This window comes from Arachis stenosperma, chromosome 4, assembly GCF_014773155.1.
Source record: "Arachis stenosperma cultivar V10309 chromosome 4, arast.V10309.gnm1.PFL2, whole genome shotgun sequence".
NCBI classification, from domain to species: Eukaryota; Viridiplantae; Streptophyta; class Magnoliopsida; order Fabales; family Fabaceae; genus Arachis; species Arachis stenosperma.
The window spans coordinates 8,661,594-8,681,137 of record NC_080380.1 but is presented as its reverse complement, the minus strand read 5'-3'; the positions used below and the strand labels follow the sequence as shown (position 1 = coordinate 8,681,137).

The window sequence follows — 19,544 nt, the reverse complement described above, 5'->3', positions numbered from 1 at the left end:
TGAACACATATGGCAATTTTACAATGCTTGTCGTCAACTATAGAGCTTAATTATGTTTTTCTTTGTATTAAGTAATTTTACAAGGAAAAACTACCATTTGTACCCATGAACTTTGCGAACGCTGACAAAAGTACCCATGGAAGAAGAAAAGTGACTTTGTACCCATGAAAGGCTGGATCCGTCTGTCGATAGTACCCGAACGTCATTAAAACGTTAGCTCTGTTAACTTAAAAGTCAACATGGCACGTTAAGTGCTTACTTGGCTTTTGAATCAGCAGTCTAACGTGTCCAAGTATAAATATACCGTTATAACATCACTCATTTCCCTAATTTATCCTCAACTATTTCCCCAATTTCAATTTGAAAACCCTAGAATGTCTAGGAGAAGCAGAGGTAACCAATGTTTTTCGATTGGAAGCATCAGCAAAGAAGGGACTTCGTCTTCCAAGAGGAATGAAGAGAAGACTTTGCCTGGAAAATACTTTTATGGACAGGATGTGGTGTTGCTACAATCTAGAACCTTAACAAATCCAGGGAGATGGTTCGTAAGGTGTCCTCTATGGAAGGTAAGTCCTTTTGTTTTTGTGCTTCTGATCAGATTAACTTATTGTGAATGATTCCTTATTCCTCCCTTTACTACAAACGATGGATTGCAAGTATTTTGTATGGGTGGATGAGATTGACGGAGGATGGGAGGGAGTGGCAAGAGCCCTTGTTAGAAAAAATCAAGATAGCTCATGTGGTAACCATTAGGTCAATGTCACTGGGAAAAGAAGAAAGATTCAAGAGAATAGTGTGAAGATCTTGTTAAAGATAGGGAAGCTCCAGGGTGAAATTAGAACTATTAGGTCATGGATTATAATTATTTTTTTGAGTTTACTGATTTGTGTAGGGCTGAATCTACTTCAATTAATCAATATGTAACTGTGGTTATGGTGTATGTTGTCCTGGGGTCTTTTTGTGCAACTTTTTGGTTTCAATGATGATGAACTTCGAAGCTGTTTGATTTTAATGATGATGAACTTCGAAACTCTGTTACTATTTTCACTTATTGTGGAAAAAGTCAAGTTGTGTTATGACATTAATGTCCATGATTGTTAATGTATTTGATATCTGTTAGATTGGAGTTAACTCAATTTTGAAAAAAAAAAGAAATATAAATGTCGTGATTTGTCTTAATCTAGCCAGAAACATGGTATTGTAAATATATAGCTAAGTTGTAACCTGAAAATGGAACTAAATATTCATTCCATAAACTATAATAAACCTTGAAGTAATTTACTCATATGCAGTTATCAACAAAAGCTTCAAAACGAGGATATGAGTTTGATGTAGCAGTAACAAATCAAATGTACCTAATAGAACCAATACAAACCATGAACATGAAAGCATCAAGTTGTGCTGTTTAAGCACTAGGCATAAGTCACAAAAAGACCATAGTATCAGAGTTCATAGAACTCTCATTATAGTAAGTACTTCATCAAAAAACAAATTCACACTAGAAAATTCTATTTGTTGGGTGTAGAGTTGCTGCTGCCACTAGAAACTCCGTTGTTATTGCCACTTGAAGATGCTCCTGTTGGTGGACGGAACCCAGGTACTAGCCATCTGCCTGGTGTTTGAATTGTGGATGGTGGAGTTGGCATGAATCACATAAATCGTGTAGTGGTCCCTCGACTTGCACCATGCATTGTTTGTCTGGTAACTCTTGGAGGCGGTTGGTTAGTTGGTGATGTAGGCCTAACAACAGAAAGTTGTGGTGTGGTAGGCGTTATGGGAGTAGGTTGTGGTAGGACAGGTCTGAGGGAAGAAGGTTGTGACGGTGGTGGCCTCTTAACGTTTCTCCTTCTAATTGGTCTCTTGGACATGGTTGGATTTATGATAGGCCTAGGTGGCACATATGCAGTAGAGGAGTTAGAAGGTGGAGGTCTTACTGCCATAGGTTCTTCAGAAGGATTCACACAGTTCAGATCATCAACATTCACCTATAAATGGATAATTGCATTAACTTAAATTTTTAATGCAAGATAAATTTATCTTCATGCCAATAAGTAGAAAAAGAGAGTGGATATAAATAACTTACACTGGGTGAATCTGAAGCTGATGCTTCAGCATCTGCTGCCTCCAAAGTCTCTTCCCAATACATCTCTTGCTCTCTAGCAGCATCCTCATCAAGATCATCAACACCCATACCTTCAGTTGTTGCTGCTACACCCTGATGCTGACTACCACTACCTGCTGCAGCTCCTCCACTAGCCATAGCTTCTTTCTTCTTGTCACATCCTCTGCTGTTATCCACTTGGAAGGTTCTTAAAAAAATTCAAATTAAAAATCAAAAGCCAGGTAAGCACTTAATGTGCCATGTTGGCTTTTAAGTTAACAGAGCTAACGTTTTAATGATGTTCGGGTATTATCGACAGACGGATCCAGCCTTTCATGGGTACAAAGTCACTTTTCTTCTTCCATGGGTACTTTTGTCAGCATTCGCAAAGTTCATGGGTACAAATGGTAGTTTTTTCATTTTACAAATTAGTGTAATCTCGAATTATATATTGTGTATTATTGTTATATATGAATTTATTTAATATTAATATCTTTTAATAATGAATTATTTTTAAATTTATAAATTTAAAATATATTATTGAAAAAAATTAATTACATTAATTTTAAGTATTTTAATTAATTAATTAAGTGGGACCACAATAGGGACTGAAGTTAGTTCCTTCTAATGGAGAAGAGAGAGATGCTTTGAGTTCTTATTTCCTGTTTATGACGCAAAAGCTGAGGTGAAGTTACTTTTTATGACAGGTGGGCTATAAATAAGAATTGGGATGAGTTTCCTACTGGAGATGGTCTTTACTGGAGATGGTCTTAAGTCTCTGTTGTGGCTATCTTTAAGATCCACAAGATCTTTAGGCTTACTTACCAACCAAATTGACGCATAACTCAGTCAGCTGGATGTCACTTGACAATGATAGGCACATCGTTGCTGAATGTCATGCATAATATCAGGTGGAACTATCATTGCCACATGCACATCTTGATATGGCCGCCATTGAAACTGTGTTAACCCAAAGCAACTCATGATCAGATAACACTATATAACCGAAAATATATTAATGTAAATTTTTTTAAAACCTCACCTCATTAATGGATATGTGGTCTATGCGATTCTGTTTTGCGACTACACAATGAAATTTTCAATGTCGAGGAATCTCCCATCCCTCCCAACTGCGTTAAATATGTCAAGTTCAGTATTTTAATATGGAAATGTAATTTAGCAGATAAATTTTATATTATGATACAAACATCCGTGCTAATGGAAATGAGTAAGACAAATATGGCACGGACATAACAATGAAAGCCTAAGCCATGCCCACGATTGTAGTAAAATGGTACAACCACTTATTTGATCTACTCCGTCACGTGAAGCTTGACATAATCCTCGGTATAAATCGGCGAGGCATGCAGATTCCCAACTTAAATTTTTATAGTAGTCCAAGTTTATTATCAGTGGAAGATATTTTTCGTGGACTAAGTTTTCTGACTTGTATAAACTTAGGCCTTTTTGCTCTAGAGTAGTATATTGCCTATAAATACGCCGGAGGAATGTGAATTTTATTTTGTGTCTAGAAAAATCCGAATCTTCAATTTTAACTCTAAAATTATCCAAGCACAATTGTTTAAGGTTATCAACATCTAAACCATTAACTCCATAGACAAATTCACCATTAACCCGCAAACCTGGATATACTGCAATATTTTCTAACGTCACAGTACATTCTCCATAAGAAAAATGGAAGGTGTGACATTGGTCTCCATCTTTCAACTAATGCAGCAATGAGAGTATGATCTATATTATATTCTGAAATGTTGACGGCGTACAATATTCTTGCTCTAATCAATTGCAGGTGCACCTCTCAATCTAAATCTAATCTCACATGGTTAATGCGCTTCCTAAAATCTCTTAACTCCTGTATTATTTAAATAAACACAACATCAATACAATTTATTTTATTTTAAAAGCAAAATATTTTAGTAATTTATAATTATTTTTATTTAATTTATAAATAATTGTCTACTAAATATCGTATTATTTTTTAAAACAAATATAGTCAAGCTAGGAGCTCGTCCACCGCATCATCAAACTTGGCATGGGATTCGGTGGTCCAGGAACCTTTGGACCACTAAGTGGTCCAAGTAGAAAACATATTTTTAGAGTTTTTTTATCAATTGCTATGTAGTCTTTGAACTAATTTTAATTACAAATTAACCCCGTATATTTTATTTAATTATAAAAATAGTTTTTTATTTTATAAATTATTATTTTATCAATTATCTATTATATTTATTAACAATCAAATACAAAAATAACAACCAATTATATCCTCCATTCATCTTAATAATTCCAATTGATTAAAAAATTAACTTTGATCTCGTTACGTTCGTCCATGGCTTCCAAATCGTGTTTTCTTGAAATTCAATCGATTGGTTTTTCAAAACAATCGATTGAATGATAACTCAATCGATTGGTTTACACTATATCACAAAACAATCGATTGAAAGTTGTAAGGTAGAATGGTAAAAAGCTTAAACCAATCGATTGTTTATACTTTCCAATCGAATGAATGCCTCAAAACAATCGATTGTTGTTGTTACTCAATCGATTGAGTTCACGAAAACAACATGGATTTACCAAATACAATCGATTGGAAAGTGATGACATTGAAGTTTTAGCCAAATTCAATCGATTGGTAATGTAATCCAATCGATTGGAAGGTGATGAAGTTGAATGTTTTGCCAATTTCAATCGATTGGTAATGGTACCCAATCGATTGAAATGTGATCTACGGCTATTTCAATCTTGTTATCTTTTTAGAAATTATCTTATTATTCATCTATCTTATCTTTAAAATTCTATCTTCAATTTTTTCTGTTTTATTTTTATGTAGATAAACTAATCTTATCTTTTTCTTAATATTAACATTATAAATTGGTGAATAATCCATCACTAATTATTCAATCCCACCATTGAAATCGTGTATCATTTTCTTTGATTATAAAAAATTTAATTGTTTTTCTTTGGAACATCCATCTACTCAATATCCATTTTTTTTAATTTTCATCCGTCTATTTAATATCCACTATTTCTTCATCGTTAATCACCGTTGCAGCAATCAGCAAAGGTCCAATCAAGTTTTTCATTGTAATGTTCAAAAAATAAACCATCGTTTTGATTACAAAATCGAGGTCAGTGAATAGAATCTCTAATTTTGCAATTATTCTGTTCGATACTTTATTCGTGAAATTGATTGTGTAAGAAAAAAAAATTTAAAAATATCTTTTATTAATGCATAGAAATTGAGAAATACTAAAAAGTAAATAGATGTTATTATTTTTTATTATTAATTAATTAGCTAGCAATCAACGGACCTAGAGGGGGTGAGTAGTGGCCCGGACACCCCAAAATTTTAAGAAACTATACTTATCTATAACAATTTATATTAGGAATACAGAGAGTTAGGTGTCGATTATTTTTTTCCTATTTTACCCCTATTTTACCCCATGACAGAATGATGTAACTGCTCGTTAAGATATTCCTATTGGATGTAAATTATTGTTACAAATATTTTTATTAAGATATGTTTAGAAGGAATAAAAATAGAATAGTTCAATAAGGATTAATTTTTTAAAAAAATAAATTTACACTAATAATTTTTCTCTTCAAATTATTAACGTACTTTTCTAATATACTCTAAGTACCTACACAATATATAATATCAATTAGCGTTCAAATTTAGGTTCCAATATTATTATTAACGAGAGAGGTTTATTAATTTTTTTAAAAAATACATACAATAAGTTTTGTATCAATATATCATGATTCATTTTAAAAATAATATTTATTCATCTAGGTTATAAAGTGTCTTGAAAAATCATATTTAAATAAGTATTCTATTTTTTAACTATTTTATATTTTTAGATTAAAAACTTTGTATTTTTTTTATTCAAGCTTTATTTTTAAGTTTTATTTTAATTGTCTTATTCAAAACTATTAATATGAAATTTTATTTTGTAGGATAAATAAAAAAATGAGATTTTTTTAATAAATTAAATTATTGACAGACTTACTTATTATAAAAGAAGTTAAGTATATTTCTTGATTATAAGAATACATATAATTCACTTTTGATTGTAATCACAAGAAATATAAATTTATCCAATTTTTTAAAATTTACATTAATTATTAAAATTATAACATAATGAATGTACTCCTATACACATTTTTTCTTATTTTTGTACTTTATTTTAATTTTGTTAAACAAAAAAGTTTAAATATTATTTACTTTTAATTTTTAACTTTTACCACAAATAGAAATATATGATTTTGTGTGTATTAAATAATTTTTTTCATTGGACATTTTTAAGATGTCAGGTATATTTACAGACACGGAGATGAATGAGCAATACCAGGAGGACGATGACTTTAACCAACAAGAAGAGCTAGTAAGTGACCAAGATACGATGGCTTTCAAATTTCAATCGATTGGATTACATTACCAATCGATTGAATTTGACAAAAAGTTCAATATCATCACTTTTTAATCGATTGGATTGCATTACCAATCGATTGAATTTGGAAAAATTCAAAGTCATCACATTTCAATCGATTGGGTACCATTACCAATCGATTGAAATTGGCAAAACATTCAACTTCATCACCTTCCAATCGATTGGATTACATTACCAATCGATTGAATTTGGCTAAAACTCCAATGTCATCACTTTCCAATCGATTGTATTTGGCAAATCCATGTTGTTTTCGTGAACTCAATCGATTGAGTAACAACAACAATCGATTGTTTTGAGGCATTCATTCGATTGGAAAGTATAAACAATCGATTGATTTAAGCTTTTTACCATTCTACCTTACAACTTTCAATCGATTATTTTATGATATAGTGTAAACCAATCGATTGAATGATCGATTGTTTTGAAAAACCAATCGATTGAATTTCAAGGAAACACGATTTGGAAGGCATGGACGAACGTAACGAGATCAAAGTTAATTTTTTAATCAATTGGAATTATTAGGATGAATGGAGGATATAATTGGTTGTTATTTTTGTATTTGATTGTTAATAAATATAATAGATAATTGATAAAATAATAATTTATAAAATAAAAAACTATTTTTATAATTAAATAAAATATATGGGATTAATTTGTAATTAAAATTAGTTCAAAGACTACATAGCAATTGATAAAAAAACTCTAAAAACATGTTTTCTACTTGGACCACTAAGTGGTCCAAAGGTTCTTGGACCACCGAATCCTGAGCCATCAAACTTAGCTCCGTCTTTACTTTCCTTTTCATCTTTAGTTTATTCAATGACCTTACCTCACCGGTGTTATACAAGTATAAGGGTGTTTAGTGTATAAACAGATTTATAAACAATAATACTAATAACATTAGAAAATATAAAAAATAAATATTATTACTTAATCAGTCTATTGCAAAGTCGATGAGACACTATTTAAAATTATTTATAACACAAATATACTTAATCTAAACTTAAAATTTCTTTTACAAAAAAAATAAAAATAAAAATAAAAATAATTTCATAATACAACAAAATTAAAATCACCTTCTTTAAAAACGAACTCCTCTACTCATATTTTCAAACCCAACTCCCACGAAGAAATCAAGCAATGCTCTCTCAGTCCCTCCTTTTATATCATTTTCGCACTTCTTCTAAAATATTTTAAAATTTTCAATGTTATAATAATTTAACAAAATAATTTGGTTATGAGTTTAAATTTAGTGTTTTTAGTTCAAAATGGATGCAATATATGTATTTGCAGATTGGTAGGTGACAAAAACACTTTCAACAGTGAGATTATACGAAATACTCAAAAGAGAATGAGGTTTGTGTGTTAAAATCTATTTTTGTTTGTGATTTCATACACTATGACGTTCATCAAGCTTCAGAAGTCAAAGCACGGAGAAACAGTATATTGAGGAGAGTGAGCAATATATTGTACCAGAATTCGGTTATAATTTTTGGTGATCTAATATAGTTTGATATCATGCCAATAGTTGACTAAAAGAATATGCAAAATATATTCCAAATTCATCGGCAGACTCAAATGCGACAGCCACAGATTGAGCTGTATGTTGAATTTGAAAACGTAGAGGCAGATGATATTCAAAATGATTTAGATATAGAAGATGATAGGATTGCAGTGTACGAAGGAATGAACAGTGATAACAAAGAGGACTTCAAAGCCACTTATGAAGCTGACGATGAAGACGAAGATGATGATGTGAGAGTCGAGACAGCAGCGAAAAATGTAATGGTTCACTAAATATTAGTTTAAATAAATAAAATTATTAAAAATAAATATTTATAATTATAATTTACATCAATATAAAATAATATTATTTCTATTCATCCATAAAAAACATTTACTTATTTAAATACTATACATGAATATAATTAGTATTTATTTTCGAAAATAAATAAACACAAATAATATTTATTTTCGAAAATACATAAATATCAATAATAATATTTATATTTGAAAATAAATAAATATAAATAACATTTATATTCAAAAAAAATTGTAAATAATATTTACATTTATATAAAACAAAATATATAATTATATTAGACAACTAAAAATATTATTCAAAAATATTATTAAAAAAATAATACTAAAATAATAATATTATATTTTCATATAATACTAGCAACAACAAAAATTAAAAATAATAATTCAAATACATAAAAAAAATAAAATTGATCATAAATTGAATGATCTAAATAATTAATGATACGTTTTTCGGATACTATATAATTAGGTATCATTTTTAATCACTATAAATTAATAAAAAAAATTTATATAATTCTTTTTCTTTCAAACAACCCTAACTCTAACACTCTTCTTCAGTTTCTTAACTTCTCCTCTTACAATAAAATTATAAAGCATTTAACAACAACACTTATGCATGAAAATGGTCCCGAAAACTCAATTTATAAAGCTTCTTTGAGTGGGAGATTGTCCTCTGCATGCAGACCACCTTCAGGCTGTTCAGAAACTGCCAGGATTCAGAGGCAATACGCCCCCTGCGTATTGTCGGGGCTGTGCCAGCCGTCACTGCAAGTCACCTCACCACATCCCATGCGTGTTTTCGATGCCTGCCACGCCTTTCACGTCCTGGCGTGTTGAAACTGACACCCACAACACGATAAAATACCTCTCTTCTCAATATTAAACCAATACACCAATGTAATTTCCATAAAAAAAATATAATTTCTGTAATAATTTTGTTTTTGGAATTTTTTTTAACTTTGCAGCAGGCACATTACATGAAAAAGCAGCATGGTAGACAATGCAACAAGAGTTCATAAGAGAAGAAATTAGCACACGTGTCACGCTAGAGTTAAAACTATGGATAAGTGAAGAACGCGACATATCTTGTATCACTTTTTACTATAACAAGCTCTGACAACGTCACATTATTGTAACCCAATTTCAAAAATCGAAAATTTCTGTTTATTTTTCCTACGTATACCCCAAGTGTAAATTTTTTACTTTTATAAGCTATGTATTTATTTATTTTTTAATTGACAACCCTGTATGGTTGCCATTTACCTAATTGCACCACCACAAACCTCTCTAAGCCCTGTACCCTAAAAACAGCATATAACCTAATTATTGGAACCATGCAAGCAGAGTTTTTGCACCAACCATCTTTTAGGATATTCCCTTTTAATTTTGTTTCCTCAAAGTTCTCAAAACCTGGACTTAAAAGGAACCTACTTGTTCATCTTGGTTTTTTTCAGCTTTGCTTTATTCATTCATAAAAACTCTTGAGGCCTTAGCTTCTTCACATTCATATATTTATTCCATTCATTCATGTAAGAATTAATTAATACTAACAATGTTGGCGTGATCATATATTATTGTGATGTGTTATACAGTTTCATCATTCATTTGATAACAATCAAGGCTCACTATTTATTAATCTTGCAGATATATACACATAGATATTATTCATATTGCTGTCATTGTAAGAAAGAAGAGAAGAGAAAGAATATATTTGTTATAATAATAATTATTATCATCAGAAGAAGAATGAGCTTCAGAGTAAGAGAATCACAAAAGGAATTGGGGTCTCCAAGGGGAGAGATTGGAGAGATAGATACAAGGGCTCCATTCCAATCTGTGAAAGCTGCTGTTACTTTATTTGGTGAGGTAGCAGTTCCAAAATCTTCTTCTATCAAGAGGAAATCCTCTGAGGTAATTTAACAAACACCTATCATGCATGCCAAATGTAATATCTTGTTCTATTACCTTGATCACATTTCAGGCTACAACTGGGAATTTTCATTTTAGTAATAATTTTTGGCGTATACGTAACATAGTTGCGATAAATATACGGCATATCGACTTAAAGTACCATGATAGATATGTTTGAAGAAATGTCTTTTTATCTGTATTTCAACATGATCGTTTATCGTAAAAACATTGTTGAAACAACCTTTTTTTTTCCTTCTTGAGATAAGAGATGTTAACAAAATAATGAAATACAATTGAAAATGCTTGACTTAAAAGATTATTATTTTTCTTACACTAAGTCATCTTTTTTTTTTCTCCCCTTTTCCTTAAAAGAAATCATTTTACCATTTGGCTGTAAAAAGAATGAACATTTTTTTTCTTTTAATTAGAGGAATCTTTGGTCATTTTTAACTTTTTCATAGAATCAAATGTGAATTTCATTTTCTTTTCCTCTTTCTTTTCACATTTATCAACAATGTACTCAACTACTCCCTTATTTTCATTATAAGGTCATTCATACCTTATACATTAATATTCATACTCATTCATTTCATACCAAATAACACCCAACTAGTTTTTATCATAATCAGTTATGAAAAAATAAATTATACATACAATAATTGATATAAGTAATTTCTTCCACAACTAATCTGAACACTCCCTACAAGGCCTTCAATGTGTTTGTAAAAATGCTTGTTCAAGATGCTATTAGGATACAACTAAAAAAGTCTCAATTTTTTTGTGTTTGGCAGAATGTACTGGAAAAGGAGACACAACTTCTGTTGGCTCAAAGAGAACTAAACATGATAAAGAAACAGCTTGGCAGTGCTGAGAATACAAAATCTAAAGCACTTGCTGAGCTTGAGAGAGCCAATGTGACACTTCAGGACTTGACAAAGAAGCTCATCAGTGTCAGAGAATCTAAGGAGACGGCAATAGAGGCAGCCGAAGTCGTGAAGAACAAGGCCAAAATACTCGAGGAACAACTGTCCCAGAAAGCTATAGGATATGAAGCTTGGAAAAGAGAACTAGAGCAAGCAAGAAAGGAGTATCAAACAACTGTGAAGGAACTAGATGCTTCCAAGCAAGAACTCAACCAGATAAGGCAAGACTTCGATGCAGCTTTGGAGGCAAAGTTGGCTGCATTCCAAACTGCAGGGGAAGCTCAACGCTCCACGAAGATGAACTTGGAAAAAGTCAATGAAATGTCAAATGAAATCGCAAACATGAAGGCATCAATTGAACAGCTGAAGCTTCAAACTCTAAAAGCACAAGAAGAACAGGTACAGGTCATGCAGGAAAGGGAAAGCCAACTAAGCTATTACATAACCGCAAAGGAAGATGCGCAGGCAAAGTTGACGGCCTTAAAGGCTGAATATGACCCTGAACTAACAGCAAGCCTAGAGGTGAAACTGGCCGAAACAAGTGCAGAGATTCAGCTTCTTCAGGAGCAGATGAGGGAGGCACATGCTTCTGAAATGGAATCTGTGAGACAAATGACTGATGAGATTAAACAAGCTACAAAGATGCTGCATGAAGTTGTTGCAGAAGAAAATTCCCTGAGAGAATTAGTTGCTTCTCTTAGGACAGAATTAGAACAAGTGAAGAGAGACCAAGAAGAACTTAAGGAGAAGCAACAGGCGGCAGAAGCTCTTGCTGCCAGCCTCACCAGTGAACTACAAACTATCAAGGAAGAGGCAGGGCCTGACCCTGGTTCTGTGGAGGAAGTTGATCTCACTCAAGAGATGAGTTTGAAGATTCAGGAGCTAGCATTGGAGACAGAAAGTGCAAAAAGGGAAGAAGAAGAATTGAGAGTACAAACCGAAGAGCTGAAGCGAGAAGCTGAAAAAGCTCAGGCCATGGCTGAAGAATTAGGGAGAAAGCTGGAGGATGCCCTTAGAGAGGCTGAAGAATCAAAAGCAGCAGAACGGAAAGCGATTCAGGAAATGAAAACATTGTCTGATATGCGAGGGAGAGTCTCCGATGCAGATTCTAATTCTAATGCTAATGCTAATGCTAATAGCAAGATTGTATTATCAGTCAAGGAGTTTGCAGCTTTGAGTGGAAAGATCAAGGAATCCGAAGATTTGATTGAGAGGACAGAAGCAGCTGCACATGCTCAGGTGGAAGCAATCAATGCAAGGAAAAGAGAAGTGGACAAGAAAGTAGAAGCTAACCTGAAAGCAATTGAAGAAATTAAGGCTGCAACAGATATGGCTCTTAGGAATGCAGAGATGGCAGATTCTGCGAAAGAAGCAGTTGAAGATGAGCTAAGAAGGTGGCGTGAAGAACAAAACAGCGATATGGACTATGCAGAAAATTCTGCAAGATCAATCTCCTTGCACATCTAGAAGGCTATAGAAAGTCAAAGATCAGATATTTAGATGGTGTTCAATCTATAATCAAAAGGAGCAAAAGGGAACCATATTGGTTGTAGCATTTCAAATTTTGTCCTTTCTCTTTTGGATTTGGGAGGTTCCTTTCAACTACATGTCCATGATGATCATTTTATCGATCAACAGCTTCCATAAAACAATTTGCAAATGCAGATAAGCTCATTGTCAAAATCTGTTTTAAAGTTTTGGGTTCCTAGGACCCTTAAAACTTCCAAAAACTAAAAAAATAAAAAAAAAATCAATGGTTTAGGAGAAACATTTAGATTTAGCTTCTCTTTAGATTTGCTTCTTTACTTTGCAAAATTATAAAAAGCTGAAGATGATGATTGAGTGCAGGAAATGAAGGACATTTGCAATTTGTTTCCAAATGAGGCACCAAAATGGACAAGGCCAGCTTCTGGTAATGGTGCATTGATGATCTTGTAAAGTGTAAACCATGCAAATAGAAAGTGCATACTATTTTGTTTTGTTCTTATTTCCAAATTCCAACTCCCATCATGTATTTATTCATAAATTTGTTTATGAAGAAAATTTTTCCTAATCTATTACTCCAATGTTTAGATCCTGAAAAGATCCATCCTCACTAGAATCTCCAACTACATGAAAAGAATTATTATCATTCACATTTATTGATATAGAATTCATTTTGGTAAATATCAAACAATATCAATTAACCTAACGTGCTTGGGACTAAGCATCAATTGAGACAACATAAAACTCATACATTTTACATCCAATTAATTGCTTTTCAAATTCATCTAAACGGTTTGTAATTAGTAGTATTTTGTTTTTTGAAAAAATCTATGCACCAAGTATAAAAGAACATGTTGAAATATTACAAATAAAGTACAAAGGTAAGACATTTAAGGAAAAACAACAAAATTTTTCCTTTGTGAATAAATGGAATAGTATATTTAATCATATTAATAATTAGACACCTTTTCCCAAGTTCAACCCGACAAATTGCAAGAGTAGACAAATATAAATTGAGAAGGCAAACCATGGAAAGTTGAGATGGAACACATTACGTCATAAACAAAATACTATATTTGACATTTCTCTATTGTATATTTAAAGCTGGGGTATCCACTTTATTCCAACTACTACTGAATTCCTCAACCTTAACATAAAAGCTAAACTAATTCTGCAGAATCCTAATGTTTAAGAAATGTGAATGTTCCCCTTGACTACACATAGATTGGTTCAAATAGTTAAACAGGACAAACCATTTAACTCATCAGTGCAAATCCTGAATGAAAGATACTCCGTCGGTTCCTTTTCATCTATCACTGTTAATTTCCGGCACATCCACAGATCAATGTATCCAGAAAACAATACAACTAATATGTATCAGAAAGTAATAGTAACAGATAAAAAGCAAACAAAGGGAGTAACTAACAAACCGTCAAAACCCCCAAGTTACTTCAGTAGTTCAGTCACCATTGATTTTGAGGCCATCTAGTGAATCTGAAACTCCATTGCAGTTCTCAAACTTGTGCAACTCTGACTCTATAGTCTTGGCAATCTCTACTTCCTCAGCTGGAGGCTCGGGGAAATCTACATGGAAGGATCCCTGCTTGATGGGCTCGACCTTTTCATGGATCCTGGATTGCTCCTTGATGTAATTGTAGAGTTCTTGGTGGAAGGGATGATCTAAGGAATAGCAGTTCTCACTGCTGCCCTCTGAGCGTCTGGAAGATCCGGAGCCTTCTTTTCTACAGAAATGTGGTAAAGATGCCTCGTCCATTATCTGCATGCCAAATTTTGATTTTTAAATTCTATCAAACCATATAAGATACGGCAATAAATGAAGATATTTTTTTCTGAAACAATACAAGCATTTTGAGGAGATTAACCTGTGCTACAACTACTTTTTATAGGAAAAATGCAAACACGAATATGCAAAGAGAAACATAAATAAGATTACAATATCTGCTTTGGGAAGCACATATTTCAGTAATGCTTTTTGAGGAATCATACAGAAACCAAAAAGTTTACCTGCAACAGCTCTTCTCGCCCACAACCCGGTAAGACTTGCACTTTTCTTCTTGTCCTTTCTTGCAAAAGTGGCTTCACTACCTGCTAATGCTAAATGTTTAACATTATGCTGATATTTCAAATAGGTGCCTAAATTAAACTAATATGCCATGAATATCACAAGAGTAACCAAGTTGCAAGATGAAATATCTTCTCACCTTCCAGCATGCTGAAAATATGTATGGGGCATTTACAATGTAATATGTATTTGTCTTCTCAGGGTAGTTCAGATCATCAATGGATGATATTATTGTTAACAACTGCAATGACATGAATGACAACTTAGTAACAGTGTTATATATAAAGAGAAATGTTATTAACAAGGAGGAAAGGATATTACAATAGCCCTCGAGTCCTCAATAAAAAAGAAAAGCATAGCTCAACAATATTAGAAATATCCAAAAACAAATAAAACCAGTTGACAAAGGTTTTCTGGCCTAAATTGACAAAGGTTTTCTGGCAAAAATCAGAATCTTGGAGTGCAATTGAGCATGTCATTTCAGTAACGCCAAAGGTTACTTATAGTGACATGTGAATATTCAATTCTTTCTCCCTATCTTAATTATAATAAATAAATAAATAAATTCTATATGTTCTCAGATTTATTCAGTATACCAATTCTGAATTGCTTTTACAAACTTACTATTCAAATATTTACTCTCTTTTTTTTTCTCTTTTAGGATTAATGTATTAAACACATACCATTCACATCAAACCATCACGCTTCTTATTTTAACATCAAAATTCATTGTTAATACATTGAATTCACAAGTAGAGCAACTGTGCTGGACCAAGTAGCTACATGAATTAAATGTACCTTAATTTGGTTCAAGGCCGAGAACTTCAGACCAGTCATATCCAAAACCTTTACACATGTGGTAATAGGTTGTCCATGTTTCTTTGATGAAGAAGGCTACAGACAAATATGGGTAAAAACTCAGAATGAAATGGCAGAAGCTAAACTACCAAATTAATCTTAGAAGAATCCAAAGACTAATACTCACCAAGACCACACGGTCACGATATTCATTGATCTGAATGTGAGACTGAACATAATAATGAACCTGCGGATCATACAAGATCAGGATACACAGTTAGAAGTCAAATAGTGCCCCCCAACAGACCAATGTTTCTCTTCCTTTCTCTAATAAATTGAACTTACAGATGCTTTGTCAAATGTGCTAAGCCCAACACCAATTGCAAAGACAGGAAGACCCTGGAATTGATCACAGAGAAAGAGAGAGGGGAAAAAAGAAACAGAGATAAGACAATTATATAAATTTGATTTAGGAGAATACAATGTGTGTTGAACTGCATATATAGCATAACTTGCACATGTTGACAAGAAAATACATTCAGAAGTGACCGAGATGACATGGGATACCAACAAAAAAAAAAAGATTATGTTTCAGAATGAGCACCTCTCTTGAGTAACCTGACAATCCTATTAGTTGTGAATCGCGAATTGATCTGTATAAATCAGGCGGGACTATTGGTTTCTGAAAATGAAACATCATCGAGAATAACCAAGTAAAAACTCATAGCCATTTGTCAACAAGGTCTTGCTAAGTATATAAAGGGGATTTCTAAAGATCTAACTAAAATAGAAAAATGAACAAATAAAAGAAACAGAAACAATAAGTTAAAAGGATCATCAAAAACATAAACTTACGGATAAAATGTTGTCAATCTCATTTTGTACTCTCCAGTTTAGAGAATCAACTAACTGCAACATGATAGAGCAATTATGTTACGGAAAATTCATAGTTTTTACAACAATTAAGAACATACTTGCTTAGCACTAAACAACATAACAATTGGCTTAAGTATGTCTTACCATTTTATGAGCCTTGGAAGCATTCCACTCCCTTGCTTTCAGAAATCGTACTAAGGTTTCGGTCACATATCCTTGATGAACATTCTGCATATCACCCAGGATTAAATTCCAAAAGGGGAACATTTAGGTGTACTTTATGAAATTTGCATCCATCCAGAAAAAGAAGAAACTATTAATACAACTATAAAAAAATAAATCCTTCAAGCAAATTAATGAATAGTGTTAAAGATATACAGTGCTACATTGATTGAAACTTCAAAACTTGAAAATCAGATCTCAATTTATCCCCTCCCTACTAAATCAATACAAATTATAAATCCCACCAAAAAGCATGCAGAAGAATAGCAGCACTAATTAGTTAACAACATCAATGAAACATTCAAAATTACTTTAACAATCATGACTCCAAATGGCCACACTAGACACAATCCACCGAAAAGGAACTAATAGAGAATAATTTACACAGCCACACAGTACAGAGAGATCAAAACCAGCACATGTTGAAAACAAGCAAAAACTATACCAGATAACAAAAAGGGGCAGCTTAGAATGAATAATTCAGAATGTTGAAATCAGATCAGAATGAGTATCTAGAAACAATAGATAAAGAAAGATAGAAAATGGGTTACCTGAAAGGTTCTCTGCAATGGCTCCTCAACTAAGCATAATTACAAAAAGAGAAAAGAAGCAATTTTTTAACATGAGCATAAAAAAAAGGGGGGAAAAGTGAGAGACCCAGATGAGAAAAAAGAGCAAGGATTAAGAGAGAGATGAAAAAGGTGAGACCTTGATCCATGAGAGATTTGAGGTTGTTGAGGGCATCCTGGGAAACATCCCCCATTTGTTGCTGTTGATTCTTTTTGAGTTCTTTGAGAAATGAGGAAGAGAAATCAGAAGCAACAGCAACAGCAACACCAACCCAGAATTAGTGTAGCTTCAAATTCACTGTGTCTGTGTTGTTTGTTTGTTTGTTGCACCTCTCCGTTACTGTGAAGAGAGAGCAAAACCGAAACTTGAAGGAAAAAAAGAAAAAGAAAAAGAAAAGAAAGTAAAAGAAAAGAAAAATGAAAAGGAGAAAATATAGTGAGAATCTACTAAGACAGATTGAAAAAGAAAATATATAACAGTGAGTGAAGAGTGAAGTGAGGACCCAAGATTCAGGCATGGTGGGCCTACACCACCACTCATCTCTCTTCCACTTTCCACCAACATGATTTTATATATTTTAATCTCTGACAAATTACAACCTTGACAATTTAAATTGTTTTTAGAGAAAAAAGAAATACATTATTTTTACTTTTAATTATTCTATTCATATTTATAATTCTATCAAAATTGTAATTAAATTCTTATATTTTTTTATTGGATTTTTATATTATTTTTGATTTTGTAATTAAATTATTTTTATGTCAAAAACATTAAAATTAACAGAATATTTTTTATAAAAAAATATATGATCAAAGATTTAATTAAAATATTAAATTTTTACTTGTGATACTTTTAATTTGTAAATAAATATTTAATTAATTCTTATTTTTTATAATAAAAAAGATATAATTATAAAATTAAAAATAATATAAAAACTTAATTAAAAAATTATAAAATTTAATTATAAATTTAATAAAATTATTAAAATCAACAGAATAATTAAAATTTATTTTTATAAAAATAAAAAATATTTTAAATTTTATTCTAATATAAGTATAATAGAAGATGCCAAATTATTAGCGTCATATTTCAGAATATTAAATTGAACAATTTTTTCTAATAAAAAATTAAAAGTGCTATAGATAATATATTATTAAAAGACTGAACTTAAATTTTGTATCCACAAAATATTAATAAATAATTATTTATATTTATAAAAAACTAAAATACTGATAAATTTATTCGCAAATAAAATTAATGTTTGAATATTCCGTCATATGAAAATTATTTTTCGTTAAAGTAAAATAATTTGTTAATTAATTTATCGAATTTTAAATTTCATAAATAAAAATAATAATTTATTAATATATATTATTTAACATTTTTATTCAAGATAATTTGCCTTTCCACTCAAAATTTTTCACTTGTTTCAGATCATTAAACAACTGATACTAACTATGTAAAATCGTTGTCGTTATTATTAACTAGTGTATTAATAGAAATTAATGTAACTACTAAACTACCTTTATAAAAATTAAATATGGATAATAATGATAATAATAACAAAAATAAATTTGAGATAATCAAGATGATAAATATGCTAAAACTAAAAGGTCATGCATTTAATTTTTTTTGTGGTTAGCAAAATAATTTTTTAAGAATTATATACCAATTTTTTTCATATCACCATTATATATAGCATAAAAGTATAGATATAGATGATTATAAATAATCAGGTATATTAGAGTTCTCAATATATTAATTTATTCAAATAACTACTTTATTGCCAAAAGAAAGAGAAAGAAAACCACTAGAAATTGTCTACTTAATTTTACGGATTTTTTTTAAATAAATAAAATAAATATTTTATTTATTAAAATATATAATTTATAGTGTTTTTATCGATTTATATAGTCTTACGTATATTATTTATAGTATAAACGAAATAAGGTTATGAATATCTTACACTGAAATAAGGTTTAGATGTGCATATATAAGGAACTTGTTTATAGTTCCTCTTTTGTCATTTTTTTTTCTATTATCTTTATTTCTTCTTCTCTCGAACGTTTCTCTTGATATTTGTGAGATACTCAAGTTTTATAGTGTTCGCGGACACACATAACAGAAACATTAATTGCATGAACGTGACTTAACACATTGTGAAAATGATAAACTTCGAAATTACTTTTGGGCCTGTGCCTCCCAGCCCTTCCTGACAAACAACTATTGTATCCTCTTGTAAGTGCATCTGTGATAGTGGTTGGGTACAACTAATAACT

The 19,544-nt window shown here is 31.3% G+C and overlaps 2 protein-coding genes across 2 annotated transcripts; one reads left to right on the top strand and one right to left on the bottom strand.

Annotated features, from left to right (window-relative positions):
* Nucleotides 1-9,758: 9,758 nt before the first annotated feature.
* LOC130976842 (WEB family protein At1g12150-like) lies at nucleotides 9,759-12,816 on the top strand. Its single transcript, XM_057901778.1, has 2 exons — nucleotides 9,759-10,308; nucleotides 11,100-12,816. The coding sequence occupies exons 1-2, from the start codon at nucleotides 10,144-10,146 to the stop codon at nucleotides 12,696-12,698; spliced, it is 1,764 nt and encodes a 587-aa protein (XP_057757761.1). The 5' UTR covers nucleotides 9,759-10,143; the 3' UTR covers nucleotides 12,699-12,816.
* Nucleotides 12,817-13,640: 824 nt separating this feature from the next.
* LOC130973024 (phosphatidylinositol/phosphatidylcholine transfer protein SFH9) lies at nucleotides 13,641-17,691 on the bottom strand. The gene is made up of 11 exons (XM_057897387.1): nucleotides 17,404-17,691; nucleotides 17,247-17,275; nucleotides 16,618-16,701; nucleotides 16,453-16,506; nucleotides 16,202-16,279; nucleotides 15,943-15,996; nucleotides 15,785-15,844; nucleotides 15,598-15,693; nucleotides 14,939-15,040; nucleotides 14,742-14,822; nucleotides 13,641-14,493 (listed from the first exon to the last, which is right to left on the bottom strand). Exons 1-11 carry the CDS (start codon nucleotides 17,456-17,458, stop codon nucleotides 14,176-14,178), a joined length of 1,011 nt encoding a protein of 336 aa, XP_057753370.1. The 5' UTR covers nucleotides 17,459-17,691; the 3' UTR covers nucleotides 13,641-14,175.
* Between the last annotated feature and the right edge of the window lie 1,853 nt (nucleotides 17,692-19,544).